Source organism: Strigops habroptila, chromosome 15 (genome assembly GCF_004027225.2).
Source record: "Strigops habroptila isolate Jane chromosome 15, bStrHab1.2.pri, whole genome shotgun sequence".
Taxonomy (NCBI): Eukaryota; Metazoa; Chordata; class Aves; order Psittaciformes; family Psittacidae; genus Strigops; species Strigops habroptila.
This window is the reverse complement of record NC_044291.2, coordinates 599,084-613,685: the sequence shown is the minus strand read 5'-3', so window position 1 is coordinate 613,685 and position 14,602 is coordinate 599,084. Positions and strand designations below refer to the sequence as shown.

At 58.6% G+C, this 14,602-nt stretch overlaps 1 protein-coding gene across 1 annotated transcript in view; it reads right to left on the bottom strand.

Moving 5' to 3' along the window:
- The window catches only part of RXRA (retinoid X receptor alpha), a 93,784-nt gene extending 79,870 nt beyond the window's left edge, over window positions 1-13,914 (bottom strand). The window contains exon 1 of the mRNA XM_030507202.1: window positions 13,577-13,914. Within this exon, the coding sequence (XP_030363062.1) occupies window positions 13,577-13,604 (28 nt within the window). The 5' untranslated portion in view covers window positions 13,605-13,914. The remainder of the gene's footprint in view (window positions 1-13,576) is intronic.
- Between the last annotated feature and the right edge of the window lie 688 nt (window positions 13,915-14,602).

The window sequence follows — 14,602 nt, the reverse complement described above, 5'->3', positions numbered from 1 at the left end:
TCACCCCCTCCATGCACAAGCACAGGGTGGTGGGCCCTGCCAAAGCCTTCCCAAGGGCCAGGGCACAGACCCCCAGCACCGAAGCTGTCGGCTGTGACATCCCAGAACAGAGTTCAGAATTTCAGCCCCGGTTTCCGGCAGGTACCAAGAAGAGCAGAGGGACAGTAGGTGACACCAAGACATGACAATGTGCTAATGCTGTGTGCCCCAAAGGCTCCCTGCACACCGGGATGCCCTGTGCTGGCACACTTCAACAGCAAAACACTCCTGGTCTCCCCAGAATCCTCCCCCAGAAGCACCACGAGCACATACCGAGGCCAGGCTGCTGGGTCCTGGGATGCAGATCACGCAGTCCAACTCTGTTCTCCTCCCCAGCCACCAAAGCAGCCACAGGGCTACGGAAGGAGCTCCATCGTGCTGCTCCATCACCCCCTTCTCCCTGAGGGTTTTCCTTTGGAGGGTCACGGGTTTGGGTGGTTTTGTTGTTGGCCTTTTAAACATAAACTCATTCATTTCAGTGCAATGAGGCCTTCACTGGCTGCGGGTCACCATTACCCAGGTTGAGGAGACACAAACAATTGTCCACAAGCTCTACAGCCTACGAAAGGATCCTCAGCCCCACAGCGGGTCCATTGCCCCTTTGCTTCTCCTGGGTGCATGGGACCCAGCGTGCAGAGGCTCCCACACCAACACCCATCCCTCCCTCCCGGCCCAGCCGCTCTCCCGGCCGGGCAGGTCATTCCACCACGACGCTGCTGTTTGCCTTTCCCCTGGTGTGTTTTCCTGCTATCCCCCCCGCCCCGAGCAGCCCCACTCCACATGAGACGGGCTGGGAATGCCGGGGGGCTCAGGGGAGGGCCCCCTTGGCTCACAGCAGCTCTGCACCACTCTGTGGGCTTTAGTTTTTAATCAAGTCACGAGACAGGGCGGACGCTGCTCGAAATAAATCATCGACCACAACAGCAATGGGCTGAACGGGGCGCCTCGGCGCAGGCCTCGCAGGCACAGGACCAGCAGCCCCATCCCTGCCCCATCGCCCCACAGCAGCTCCTGTGCCAAGCCCGGACACTGCTGGTTGTCACCGAGGAAAAGGTGACACGGTTGTACCAGGAAAAGGAGGACAGATGTGGACACAGCTGGCCAGGATGGCTGCGTGCCCCTGTATCACCGGGAAAAAGCCGTCAAGAGTTGCAGTATCCTTTGGATACCCGCCCTGGCGATAGGTGTCCCTCCTGGCTCTGCTGCATCTCCCTTCCCAGCCTTCTCCAGCCCCAGGGCCAAGGGTAACGAGGGAAAGAGGATCCGTGCCTCTCTCCCACACGGGTGCCACCACAGCTCCTCTGCTAAGACTGAGCAATGCGGAGATGGCAAGAGAGCCAGCAGCATCTCCCCAGCCCCACACCGCTACCTGCACCCTGCACCGCAGCACACACAGCCCCAGCCCCACAGGCTGGCCCCCAGGAGCTCCACCAAGCCCACCCGCCTGGGTCCTGTGCAGTAAAAAGCATCTCTGCTCCCGCACAGAGGATCTGGCCCTTCCTCTGTACCAGGATCCAGCCGGGCAGAGGCACCAGTCGCTGTGTCCATGCCAGGTCCCTGCGATCCCGCACGGCTGGCAGCAGAGGGATGTTCTCCCTTTCTTCTCCAGGAGGATTAGACACACTTCTTTCCTCTCACTGCTTTTCAAAAGAGAAGCTTTTTATCATTGCTGATCCCTGGGGGAAATCCTTCTCTCTCTCTCTCTCTCTCTCATGCTTTTACAGCTTGGACAGGGGGAAAGGAAGTTTTCCTTCATCTCAATCTCCCTGCTGACAGGCACCGCGAGTGCGATGCAGCTCCCCGGGTCCCTGCCTGCACCCAGCATCACCCCAGCATCGCCCCGCCGCCGGCTCCCACCGCCTCCCAGCGCCGCAGGCGGCATCGGCAGCAACGCGCCCGGCGCCGAGCCCCAGCGAACGCCCAGGCAAATCCCAGCCGGAGCGACTTCCAGAGCCACGTCACCCTTGTGCAATCCCGGCTCGTAAACCCTGCAGAGCACCGCAGCGCACGGCAGCTACAGGTGCTGTGCCCTCGCCTACCTGCTCCCCATCCTCTGGAGGCTGCAATTATATTTTCCACTGCTCCTTACATGGATTTTTTTATCCCTTTTCCTGACGGCTGTGGAACAGGCCGAGCCAAAGAGGAAACCAAAGCCGGAGCTGGCAGAGCTTGAGACACGCACAGCGATCTTAATGGGCCGCTCGCATGCAGCGAGCACGGAACACACCCGGGTGTGTGCGGGACCACGGCTCCATCCGCTCCACACTGAGCAAGTGAGATCCATGGGGCGCTGCTATCAAAAGCTCCAAGTACCCACAAGTGAAATCGTGGTGTTTCCTCACCCTCTGTCACCGAAATCAGGGCTGAGGTTTGTCACCGCGGCAGCCCGGGTGTTTTTCCATCACCAACCATGCTCTAACGTTCCCTCTTTCTTTTTAGGCGTCCCTTTAAAACTATAGAGGAAATCATCCAGCAGAAGTTTGTTCAAGCGGGCTGTCAGTTTGAGGAAGTGAAATTAAACCAGAAAAAAAAGCCCTGAATCCTAATAAATCACACATCCACACAGAGAGAATTGGAGAAATCTGGGCATGCCTCCAAAGGCAAGTAAATGGATGATAAACAAAACAAACCTAGCTCTGCCCGGTAATAAAGGCTTCCACAGCGGGAATTTCTCACCCGGGAATCACTCCCACTGAGGGCACAGCTCGTGGCACACGTGGAGCTTTCCCACTCCCTGCAAAGCCCCTGGGAATGCCGGTGACACTGTCTCACGCTGAGCTGCTCCCAATGGGCACAAACCCTGCGCTGCCCCTGCTTGCAGGAATATCCATCCTGCAAAGGCCTGGCCCTTTGGGGGACCATGGCCTATCCCTGTCCCCATCCCGCTCTTCCCAGTGCCACCGGCAGCAGGGACCCGCTCAGCACCCACAGACCCACCCAGAGCAAACACCCCTCACAGCTCACAGGAAAACAATAAAATACTCAAACCAAAAGCAAGTGAAAAGGCAAGAGGAATAAGGATGAAGATGCTGAAATACCCCCCCGGGCATGCAGGTGCCTGAAGAACAGCAAAACCAGCCCACAGGGCAGCAACACCAGCAGCAGCCAATTCCCCTTTCAACCTCCAGATGCAGTTTCCCATTGATATGGATGCTGCAGAGCAATGCCCACCCATCCCCGCGGGGAGGGTTCATCTTTTCAGGCTACGCAGCAGGAGGGAGAGCCCAGGGAGGAAGCAGGGCAGGGACCATGCTGGGATGTGTCCCATGAGGATGGTCCAGTGACCCTGGTGCAGCCTTGATGTGCCCAGAGATGGATTTGGGGGGCCTGGAGCACATGGCACAGCTGGGCTGAAAGCCAAAGGGATGGCAGCAAAGCCAGGAGGGGTGGGCACATGCAGCGATGACCCCAGCAGCACAGCGTGGTGCCCATCACCGCTGCAGGTCCTGTCCCTGCGCCCCGGTTCTCTGTTTCCCAGCCACAAAACAGTTAAAGGTTCAGAGCCGGCTCTCCCCAGGACTCCAGTTAAAGTCCATCGGGCAGTTTCCCATCGTGGACTTTACCCCGAGCGCAGCACGGCTGCGATAACGCCGCGGAGGTGCCAGCCCGCGCGGGACCTGCGGCAGGACCAGCACCAGTGTTCTGGGTGCCACCGGGACCTGAACACGCAGGTCCCACATGGGGCACAGCGGCAGGACCTCAGAGCAGCGCTGGGGTCCGGTGGCACGAGGTCACGGGCAGCAATGGCAGCATGGGGCCGGGGCTGTGTGACAGTGACAGTGGTTTGGCTGCCCCGAGGAGCCCGTTTCACCCGTCTCCAGCCCATAATGGGCACCCACACACACAAATTCCCCCCCTCAGACACTATGCACAGGCGCGGATGCAATTTCCCTCCTCGTTGGTCCCGCAGGAGACGCCAGGGCAGAGGCCGCTGCTCTCCTGGGGGAACAGGCACCTGGCTCTGCTCTCCAAGGCTGTCTGCAAAGCCTTCACCACGACTACACACACCATTTTTTAAAGCTGGGTGATGTAACCAACCGGTATTTATAATGCTGAAAACATCCCAAAGCTCCCTCTCTTCCAGCTCCCAAGCACACTGTGTACTCTTAATAAAATAATTGCAATGATGAATGGCTCCTTGTAACATTCTTCTGCTGCAGCTACTGACAGGGCCAAGAGCTGGATGGAACGTCCTTCTTCTAAATGCTCCTTCAAGGTACATTCAGGACTCCACCTTTTTATAGCAAAACATACAGCGAGCATCTGGAAAAGATGCCAGTGCTGTACCAAGCCATTCCACCACTCAGCAACAGGAACAACGAGCTCTCGGGGCTCGCCTGCCTGTGCATCCCTGAGAAGAGCCCTCGGGCTCTCCCGACACTGGGTGCTGCTGAGATCCCCCGGGTGGCTGCACCTTAGGGCAGCGTCCAGGGCAAACACTACCTCTACAAGGAAAAGACCTGGGAGGATGCCTGGATCAGTCCCACATCCCCTGCACTGCCTTTGGGAACGCGCAGGGAGAGGTGGAGCCTCCCGTTGGCGTAGGTGAAGGCTTCAGATGGGCACCGCGCTGTTATCTGCCATCGAGAGCTCGCTGCAAGAAATCCCTGCCCTGCAACATTTCCTGCGCGCACCTCGGGGCTGTGAAACCTTGCCGGAGGAGCCAGACGCGGTTCCCGTGCCCGCCCAGCCTGGCTCCCATGGGATAGCACCGGCCGAACTCCCCTCCGGGATCACAGCGCGGGCGGAGACACAACAAAGATGAGAACGGCGAGTGCCCGGGCGGAACAACGCCCGCGGTGACGGGTGGCCTCCGACGGCACAGCCCCAACCTGCCCCACAGGTGAGGCACCACGGGGGAGCGACACGCCACGAGGGACTGCGGGCTGTGACAGCCCAAGGGGACGGTGACACCCCGAGCTCCCAGCACAGCCCCGGTGCTGCAGGCGCAGCGGCACCGCTGCCCAAACACCACTTCAAACAGGCAAAACCCCCAAAGAACTAAATCTGTGACACCAACTCCATAAGGACCCGCTGGCAGGGTGTAACCAAGGGTGCTGCCTTGCTACCCGCATCAGGAGCAATTCCCTGCAGAGCATCTGCCCCCTGCCACTGCAGCAGGTCAGCAGAGCCCCCCCAGCACATGTGGGATCCCTGCCCCCAGCTCTGAACCCCTCTTTAGATAAAGTCCCTGACATTTGCAAACAATGGGTATCTGCCGGCCTGGGGCCAGGCTATCTCTGGCTGGGATCAGCCTAAGCCTTCCGAAGCGCTTAACTGGGGCCTGCAGGTAATTGTCCTGAGTCTTAACTCTTCCTGGAGCCACCCCTGATGTCCAGTCCCTGATGAGGAGCACAAGGCACCGCTCACCTCTAGTGAACCAGCCCTGTAAGGATGCAGTGGAAAGGACAAGGTTTAGGGCTACACGGCAGCAGCACAGCTTCCAACATGGGTCATCGCATCCTGCCCTTCCCAAGCTCTGCTCTGCTCCCCACCACCCAGTCCCGCAGCCACCACCGCAGAGGCTGGGGCAGAGCACAAAGCATTCACACCCCGCCAGCACGGCTCGCTCTCGTCCTGCCCTCCCAGAGACCACGATGTGCTGAGGGGTGCAGAAAGTTGTGGCGTTCACAGGTTCACCCGACAGGAAGGGAGGCTGTGTGGCCTGGGTGGGTACAGGAAACCCCCTTCCATCACGCACATCATTCTGCTTCCTCTGGATTTCTTTAACCTTTCACTCCCGGCCTGATTTATGCCTTCGCACTGATTTCTGCATGCGTGCACCTCCCCGCTCTCTGCTCTGCTGCTGCGGCGCAGCCTCAGCATCGTCTGAGGCCTCCTCCTCCTCCTCCTCCAGCAGCACAGAGCCTGGGGAAGCACCAGGAGGACACCAGGGAGGAATCACAGTTTAGACCAATTCCCCAGGCCCCCGATTTGGGGCATTTTTAACCTGTGCAGCTGGATAAATACGGAGGGTGGGAGAGGGTGTCCCTGGTGCCACCAGCCCTCACCAGGGAGGAGGGATGCGGGACACAGCCAGTGCACTGACCTGGGTTTTTCATCCCTGTTCTCATCTCCTAAAGCTCCACAAAACAGCCCACACGGTCCCATCCTTACAACTGCCATTATCCTGGGAGGAACAAAGGAGAAAACACCAAAGGGAGAGCAGGCCAGGAGAGCATCTCCTGTCCAGTCTGATGGGACACAGCCATCACCCCCTGCAGCCAAAGGGAACTGAAGTCACAGAGGTTATTGCTTCGGTGTTTGAGCACAAAAATCCAGCTCCGGAAACTAAAAAAGGGACAAGGGACACAGGAACAGGACAGCGATGCACGGCACGGCAGCCCCGGATGCATGGGAGAGGGGACACAGGGCTCACACCACACTGAGACACATCTCCATTCCAGGAGAGTTTCCTGGGAAAATGAATGCAAAGTCTGTTATAAAAGTTTATCTGCATGTGTGAGAAAGCAGAAGCGCCCTGACTACAGCACAGAGATGACATTATTTCCATGCATCTGCCTTACCCAATTTTATTTAGTTGCTTTCTGCACCATTTCATGCTCATCCTGCTGCTGAGCCAGACAATTGCTTTATAACTCTAGGGTGCAATTTCACTGGCTGTGAGCCACACACACGCAACAGGGTCTGTGCTGGGATGGAGTGGGAGCTGCACCCCCTCCCCACCCCGACACTTGGGAGCTTGTGCTGAAATGGGGGTTCTTAATAAATAAATGAATAAAAGGAGAGAAAATTAAATCAAATTCTAAGCCACCATTTCTGATGTGTTGTGACTCAAGCAGCGCACGGGGGGAGCAGATCCAGGGAGCAGCAGCTCCCTGTTAAGAACAGGGAGGATGAACCCGAAGGCGATTTGCTCTCTCACGCGAAGGGAAGGCGCAGAGCTGGAGCCTGGCAGGCTGGAGGGCTGGAGCACTGGGAATCCCGCTGGATTCGCATGATCAATTGGAAGTCACACATGGAAGAGCGCAGGGCAGGAGGGGACTGGCCATGCAGGTGCAGGGCTGCGGGATGGGGGCTTGCCACGTGCTGCAGCAGCACCTCCCGGGTGCGGGGTCTCCAGAAGCAGCCCCAACACTGATGCGCAGCAGCACGGGACCAGGGGTCTCCCCACATGGCACAAGGGAGCAGCTCCAGCACAACTAGACACTGATACGCCATTATCTGCCCCAGGTGCCGGAGGCCACAGCCCCTCGGGACAGCTTCCACACCCGGTAGGTGAAAACCAACCTTCCAGCACTTACTTGTAAGCCAAAACTGGGAAATCAATAATCAAACACCTCTGCCTTTATGCCCAGCGTGGCACAGCCAGCCTAAATGAGACACGGCATTCCTCCCTCATCTGCTCCTGGAGCCTCATCCCAAAGGATTTGCTCTGGGCGCCAAGGGGCTGTACACTTCACGGAGCTCCAGGGCTCCCTCAGCTTCCCCCCAATTTCTTCTTTATATGTGAAGCCTGCAAAAGCTGAAACAAGCCAAACCTCCACGACAGAGGAGGCCATGAGAAGGAACAAGCAGATGGGGATCCCGTTGTCATTTTACTGGTCACAAACACCAGTTGGGCACCTTTCCTCTCTCTGCTCCGCAGCCGATGTCACCCAGGGAAGGGGCTATGGCTCAGACAAGACCCAAACCCAAACCCACCAAAACCAAGAGATGAACCAAAAAAGAGAATTAGAAGCTCCCCTGGGGTTTGCATGAAGGAGCAACACTCACAGTGAGAGGAACCATCTTCCACCGGAGAGAAAGGGGACACGAGCCCTTCTCCGGATGCTTAATAGAACAAGTATTGAGGGTGGGATTTCCTTGCCCTCCGGTGTGGGAGCTCCTGGCTCACACACAACCACATCTATGTGCTTTTCTTTGCTCCCAGGCCAAAAAGCAGCTCAGGGCGGTTTTGGGTACCAGCAGCCAGGACCCTCCCGTGCCTACAGGAGCTCTACACAGCCCAGAGCCCAGATCCCAGCCGGATCTGCTCCCAGCCCAGCTCTCACACCGCCCTTGCCCCGGGCACTGTTCCCAGCTCACCCGGATGCTCCCAGTGCCTCAGTTTCCCACCCCGAGCCTGTCTCACCCGGGCAGGCTCTGACTTCCCAAGGCATGATCCTTCCCCTGGCACTGCAGAGGCAGGAGCCGGGGCCGAGATGAGAGATACAGCCCCAAGGTGCAGCCCTGAAACTTTTATGGTGGATCACAGTGACAGAAGGGAAACCCCACACAACCATTTCGTGTTACGAGGGGTCTGTTTGAACTGGGTTAGTTTTTAACTCCACGTTAAGCACCATTTTGGAGGAGGGGAGCTGCTCCCAGGCTTAGCTTGAGCCCTTTCTTCCCTTTCGTGCGAGGGAATCGCTCCCTGTCTGCCTCGGAGAACACCCTCCATTTTGAAATGCTCCGTCTCCAAACAAAAACTCAGGTTGTTTCCCTGACTTTGCTTTGCTTTTCCTAAGCAAAACGTCGTCAGAAAAGGCAAGTTCTCGCAGCCAGTTTCCATCTCAACCGGGGAGCATTTTCCCAGGCTAAATTGCTGCTGTCTGAAGATCTCGGAGCAGCCTGAGCTGGCGTGTGTGGGGATCCTTCTGTAGGGCTTTTTAAATCCTTATTTGCAATATTATTTCATCTGCTTTGCGCTGCCTTGATGTCGGAGCAGCCTTTGGAGAGGCACCACCACTCCTCCCTCCTCCCGTCCTCCCCCCAGGCACACGCTTCCCTTTGAGGAGGAGGAGAGGGGAGAAAGAAAATAAAAGACAAGCAAAGAGGAAAATGTCAGAAAGCTGCTTTTTGTGTGCGTGTCAAACGTTCAAAGTTATTCCAGAGTCTAGTCTTTCACTGTAATAAAATACAGCAACTCCTGACAAAATCAATTAAAATAAAACCACCCAGGCTGCCTCCCCTATTGCTTTGGAGCTTTGCTGACTTTGAGAGCCCACCTGGGCCTTTTTGGAAGCAATTATGGAACTGCTGGGTTGGATCCTGCGCCAGCAGCGTGCTCGCTGTGCCGAGCATCCCCTTGCTGTGCTGAGCATCCCCTCGCTGTGCCGAGCATCCCCTCGCACCGCGTGTCCAAGGGAGGTGACGAGGGCTCTGACACGGGCGGACGCGCTGGAGCCCGGAGCCAGAGAACAGGATTAATTAGAGCCCAATTAGGTTCCCGAGCTCCCAGGGAAGGTCCCTGCACTACCCGGCACTTGGCCAGCAGTGCCTGGAGGTGTCCCCGGCTCTGGTTACCAGCAGCAGCCCGGCCAGGGGACAGGGACCCCCCCGGCATCCCCGCTCCATCGCCCTGGTGAAGCCCCTCGGCAGGGGCCACCGCCTCTCGCTGTCACCGCCTCCCGCAGCGGGGCCAGGGGATATTTATAGCAGGAATGATTCGGTGATTCCAGGCAGCCCAGAGCCCTGGGGGAGCCCCTGGCTCACACACGGGCCCCCCCGAAAGGCACCGGGATGCTGGTAGGAAGGAGCAGCCTGCGCGAGAAGCAGGACCACAGAACATCCAAGCCCCTGCGCGCAGCTCCCCTGTCTGCTTGTGCTCATACCCATCCTGCAACAACACAACAGAACCAACTATTGAGCTGGGTGGCTCCGGCATATGGGAACCCATCCCTGCTCCCAGAAACAGCGCTCCAACAGAAAGGTTTTTAACCCGTTTCTTAATAAACATCTCTTTTCAAGCCGCGGTGGGACGGAGCCAGGATGTATTTTCCAGCGAAATGTTTCGATTCCCCCCTTGACTTTTTTTTTCTCTCAACAGCAGCAAAATGCCAATAATAATATTTGCAATGAATAACTAAAATTCTGCGGCTTTCTCCCCCGCGCTCTCTTAAACAAACAAAATGCCCCAAACATGAGAAACACAAACGCTCTCTGCGAGGCAGCGGGATGACACGGACCCAGCGCAGGGACCCACACGGGATTCATTCAACTGTCACAGCCCAGATCCTGGAAAAGGCAGAAATTCCTTCCCAGCTTGTTTTGCATATGTCGATGGGGAGAGGTCGAGCCCTACACTCTGCTCCAGCAAGAGACCAGGATGTGACTGCGCTTCATCTGCTTCATCTCCTGCTCCTACAAGGCCCCTCTCTGGAGTGGCTCCAGCAGCTTCGGGATGTGGGGCAGAGGATTCCTCCTTCCCCACAAGGATGCCAAACAAGCCCTGACACTTTCTGCACCTTTCAGGATTTCTCCTCCCAAAGGATTTTCATACCAGCTGCGAATTTCTGAAGCTAAAAGAAGCTGAATCAAGGATCATGTTGAGGTCTCGACCCAGGAGCGGGCTCCAACCAATCTGCCTTGGGTTCTGCACCCAGGCACATCCCGGCCACGGCGGCAAGGCCGGGGGATGCGGGATGGAGATGTCTCATGGATGCTCCCACTCCCACGCTCCGGGTCATTCCCCCCGCTGGACACGGGGGTGTTTTGCTGTTTCCCGGCCCGGCCTCGTGCACGGCCAGTTCTCACCCCACATCCTGAGCAGCTGCAGCATCCCTGGCATGGCCGCACGGGGGGAAGAGGCTCCAGGGGTTGTAACCTGGTGAGCTGACCTCCGGGAGGGAAGCTCAGACACTCATTAACTGTTTCTTCCCCCACGAAGCTGAGCCTCAGGGAGGGCTTCCCCACGCTCACCATCCCCTTTTGCTCCCCAGGAGCTACCACCTCCTCATGGAAACGGGCAAAGGAGAAAATGAAGCAATGAAAGGGTTGCAGAGCCTCGGGAACCAGCAGCTTCCCAAAGAACCAAGTTCCTTGGTTTGCACATCAGTCGCGGCCTGGCCCTGTGCGAAGCCCGACCATGCACCCACCAGGCTGGAGATGTGGATCCCCGCAGCCTCACAACCACTTCAGCAATGGCTTTTCCTTGATTTTCCTCCTCCTGAAGACTCCGCACAGCACAGCCTCCCCCCAGGAGCAACAGCAAGACATCCCCATCATTCAAAACCTAGTAAAGGGAGATCCATAGCCCCAGACAGCTTCTAAGGCAGCATCTGCAGGACCCCGAGGCGCTGATGCCTGACCCCAGCCCTGCTGGTACCTGCTCCGTGCAGGAGCACCGCACGCAGGCAGGTCCTGGAGCAGGGCAGCAGCCGCAGGGTGACGGTGCCCAGGAATGCGCCGTCCTCGCGGGAGCCTCTGCCTGGCACCCACCGGAGCTGCCGGGACGAGCAGGAAAATGAGATACTACTATTAAAAGTGCCAGAGCTGGCCACGCTTCCCCGTGACCTCAGCAGGGTTATCCGAGTCTAACCACGGGCAGCGCTTGGCACAGCCTCCTCCAGGTTACCCTTTTCATGCCAAACTCAGTTGAGACTTTGATGGGGCCACAGAGTAACGGCGCCTGCTTTTGGCCCCCAGTTACTCCCATTCTCCAGCTCAGGCCCATACTGGTGCGCAGGGAAACAAACCCCACAAGCTTGGCTATTTTTCCCCCTCATCAGCTTGGAAACGCAGCTCCCAACCGCGGCACGGGATGGGGTTTGTGAAACAAACTGGCGCTCTGCGAAGTCATGACACGGCAGGTTTTAGACCATCCGACCTCCACAAAGCACCAAGGCCCCCCAAGCTCTGCTCTGGTTTCCCAGGAAGGTCTCTCCTCACCCTCCTCAAGTCCCCCCTTGCTCCTCCATCCTGCTCACACACACTCAGGCTCAACCTGCTCAGGGCAGGACCCGGATCTCCCCCTCCAAGCCCCGCAGAACCCACCGCCCTTCACACCAAAGCTGGTGTTTCCACTAATCAGTGACCAAAGACCAGTGGATAAAGTTCAGGAGCTGCTTCTGCAGCAACCCCACATGCAGCAGGCACAAGCCCAGACCACGCACCCTGAAGCAGATGGATTTTCTCCTAAGCCAGCAATGTAAAGTTGCAGTCCTGACCCAGCACCCCCAGACTGGGGTGCCTGCCTTGGTTCTCCTCTGGATGCTCAGACCCCCATTACACACATCCACGGATAAATGAGCAGATAAATTAGTTGTTTTTCATTCGCACCAGTGTGGAAACCCTTCCCCGAGCCAGCAGCAAGGTGACACGTGCTGCCCCTCTCCCCCCGTCAGAGCCAACCTCACTAATATAATCACACAGCCCATTATTTATCATCTACAGCGTAACAGGAGAGCTCAGCTCTGGAAGAGAATGCAGGGGCCTGATCCTGCCCCTATCCACAGGGATCTGGACAAGAGCATCAAAGGAAACTGAAATACTCAAAGCAGCCACCCCCAAGACTAAACCACTTGTGTGCAGCGAGAGGCACCTTTTGCCTCGGTGTGTTTGTGCTGACCCTGATACCTGCACTGGGGGCACCCAAATGGTGTCGGTGGGACTGGGAATGCCGGACCCGCTCCCAGGGGACAATGCAGCGGAGCCACAGCTCCCGGGCAGTGAACCCGAGCACATCGCCCACCACAGCTAAACCAGCGTCTGGGGGGGGAGAAGAAGGTGCCAGAGCCGTGCCACAGCCCTGCCAGCCCAGGCTCTCCCTGCCATAGCCCCCGGAGCCCAGCAGTCCCATAGGACAGGGCTGGCTGGGCATCTGGTGGTGTTTGTATTTGTTCTGCTCTTGGAAAGGAACAACTAAAACTGCAATTGTTAAACAAACACTCAAAAAATAACAAACATTAAAAAAAAAAGGAAGAAATAAAGAAACAAAACACAGCACCGCGGGGGAGCAGAGCCTGAGCACAGATTTAAAGCCCAGGGAAGGGCTGTTCTCGCTGGGCAATGCATGTTCTCGGGGGCCGCGGGCTCGCTCGCCCGGAGGCTGGTGGCCCAAGCACGGAGCGTGCTGGAGCCGGCAGGGCTCGTCCCTCTCCCCCCTCGCCTGGACTTGGCGCTGGGCGACTTGGCCAAAACTTTTCTTCCCCCCACCCCAAGGCTCAGCTCCGCAATCTCGCTGCTCCCGAAAGCCAGACGCGAGGAGGCATTCGCCCCTACAAGCCAGGACTTGACTCAGCCACCGAAACGGTGGCAAACTCCAGCTGGAAATAGGTTTTAAAATGTAACTAAAAAGAAGAGGGGGAGGAAGGAGGAGAGGGAAACACCAGGGCACAGGGTCCCGAGCGCTGGGGCCGGCAGCGAGGGGCGATGCCGACGGACGGGTACCCGCGGGCGCGGACAGAGAGGGAAGGGGGATAAAAAGAAGCCGATGGAGCAAATCAAGGGGGGGCCCGAAGGCTGCGCTGTGCCGGCCCCCCCTGCACACCGAGCCCCCGGCTGGGGGGGGCTCTCCCGGCCCAGCCCCGCTGCCCCGTTTGAAAATACCGCTTGCGCTGCGTGCCCGGCCCGGAAAAACCAAACCAAAACAAGACCAACAACCGGGATAAGGCGGAGGGGGGCGGCCGGGGCCTGCCCGGCGCTGACACCGGCTCCCCCCGGGGGTCCGGGAACACCCCCCCCGGGCAGGGGCGCAGCGCAGCCCGCGGCACCGGGGGAAGGGGCCGGGCAGGAGCTCGGTTGGTGTTATTTAACCGCGTTCCCCCCCCGCCCCGCCGCAGGAATGGAGAATCTTTTTCGGAACAAAACTCACCGAGCGGCAGGAAGTGTTTGGTGTCCATGGCTGGGGCTTAACTCATGCCAAGGGGCTCGGCGGAGAGCGGCGGCGAAAAACACACACACGCAGGGCGCGGAGGGGCGGAGAGCGGAATCAGAGCGAGCGGGGAGGGAGGGGAAGGGGGGGAGAAAAGCCCGAGGGGGGAGGAGGAGGAGGGGGAGGAGGAGGAGGAGGAGGAGGAAGGGGAGGAGGAGGAGGCGGGGAAGGCGGCGGCGGCCCCGCACCGGCGGCCCCGCAGAGGCCGCGGAGTTGTTGCAAACTCCCCACAAGGTCCCTCGGCCGCGGGGCTCCGCCGGGCGCGATCGGCTCCGGCTGCGGCTCCGCGCCGGGGCCCGCGCAGGGGGGAGCGAGCGCCGCGACCGCCGCCAGCGCCCGCCCCGCGCCCCGCAGCGCCGCCCCGCGCCCGCCCGCAGCCACCCGGGCCCGGCCCGGCCCGGCCCGGCCGGCGGGGTCTGTTGAAGCGATGAGAAAGGGGAGAAAATAGAGACAAATAATAATAAAGAAGGAGGTGCGGGGATAGCAATGGGGGTGCGGGTTCTCCCGGGTGATGCGGAGCCACGGCCGCTGTCCCCAGCCGTGGAGCAGCCAGCAGGACCCCGACGCCCCATCCACGGGGTGCGCTGCGCATTGGGCAGCGTTCAAAGCGCGATTTATTCCCTTCCCCGCGAACGAGGCACAACAAATAAGTCTCTGTGCGTGTGCGGCCGCAAACTCTGCGGGTACCACCCCAGCAGCATCGCCAGGCCCCGGCCTCCACCCTCCCCTCGTGCCTCGGGGTTTAATAAATGATACTCAGCCCCTAAGAATGTGTATTAGTGACTCGATGGACCAAAGCGACTCCGCTATGCATGAAGCATATTAAACATCATATCGACCCTCACTCCTGATGGCTGTAACACACATAACAAACAGGCTGAGCCCACAGCTGCTGCTGATCACACGCGGTGGGAGCCCCGCAGCCATGCAGGAAGCCTGAAGTGACACCGGGACAACTGCTGGAGG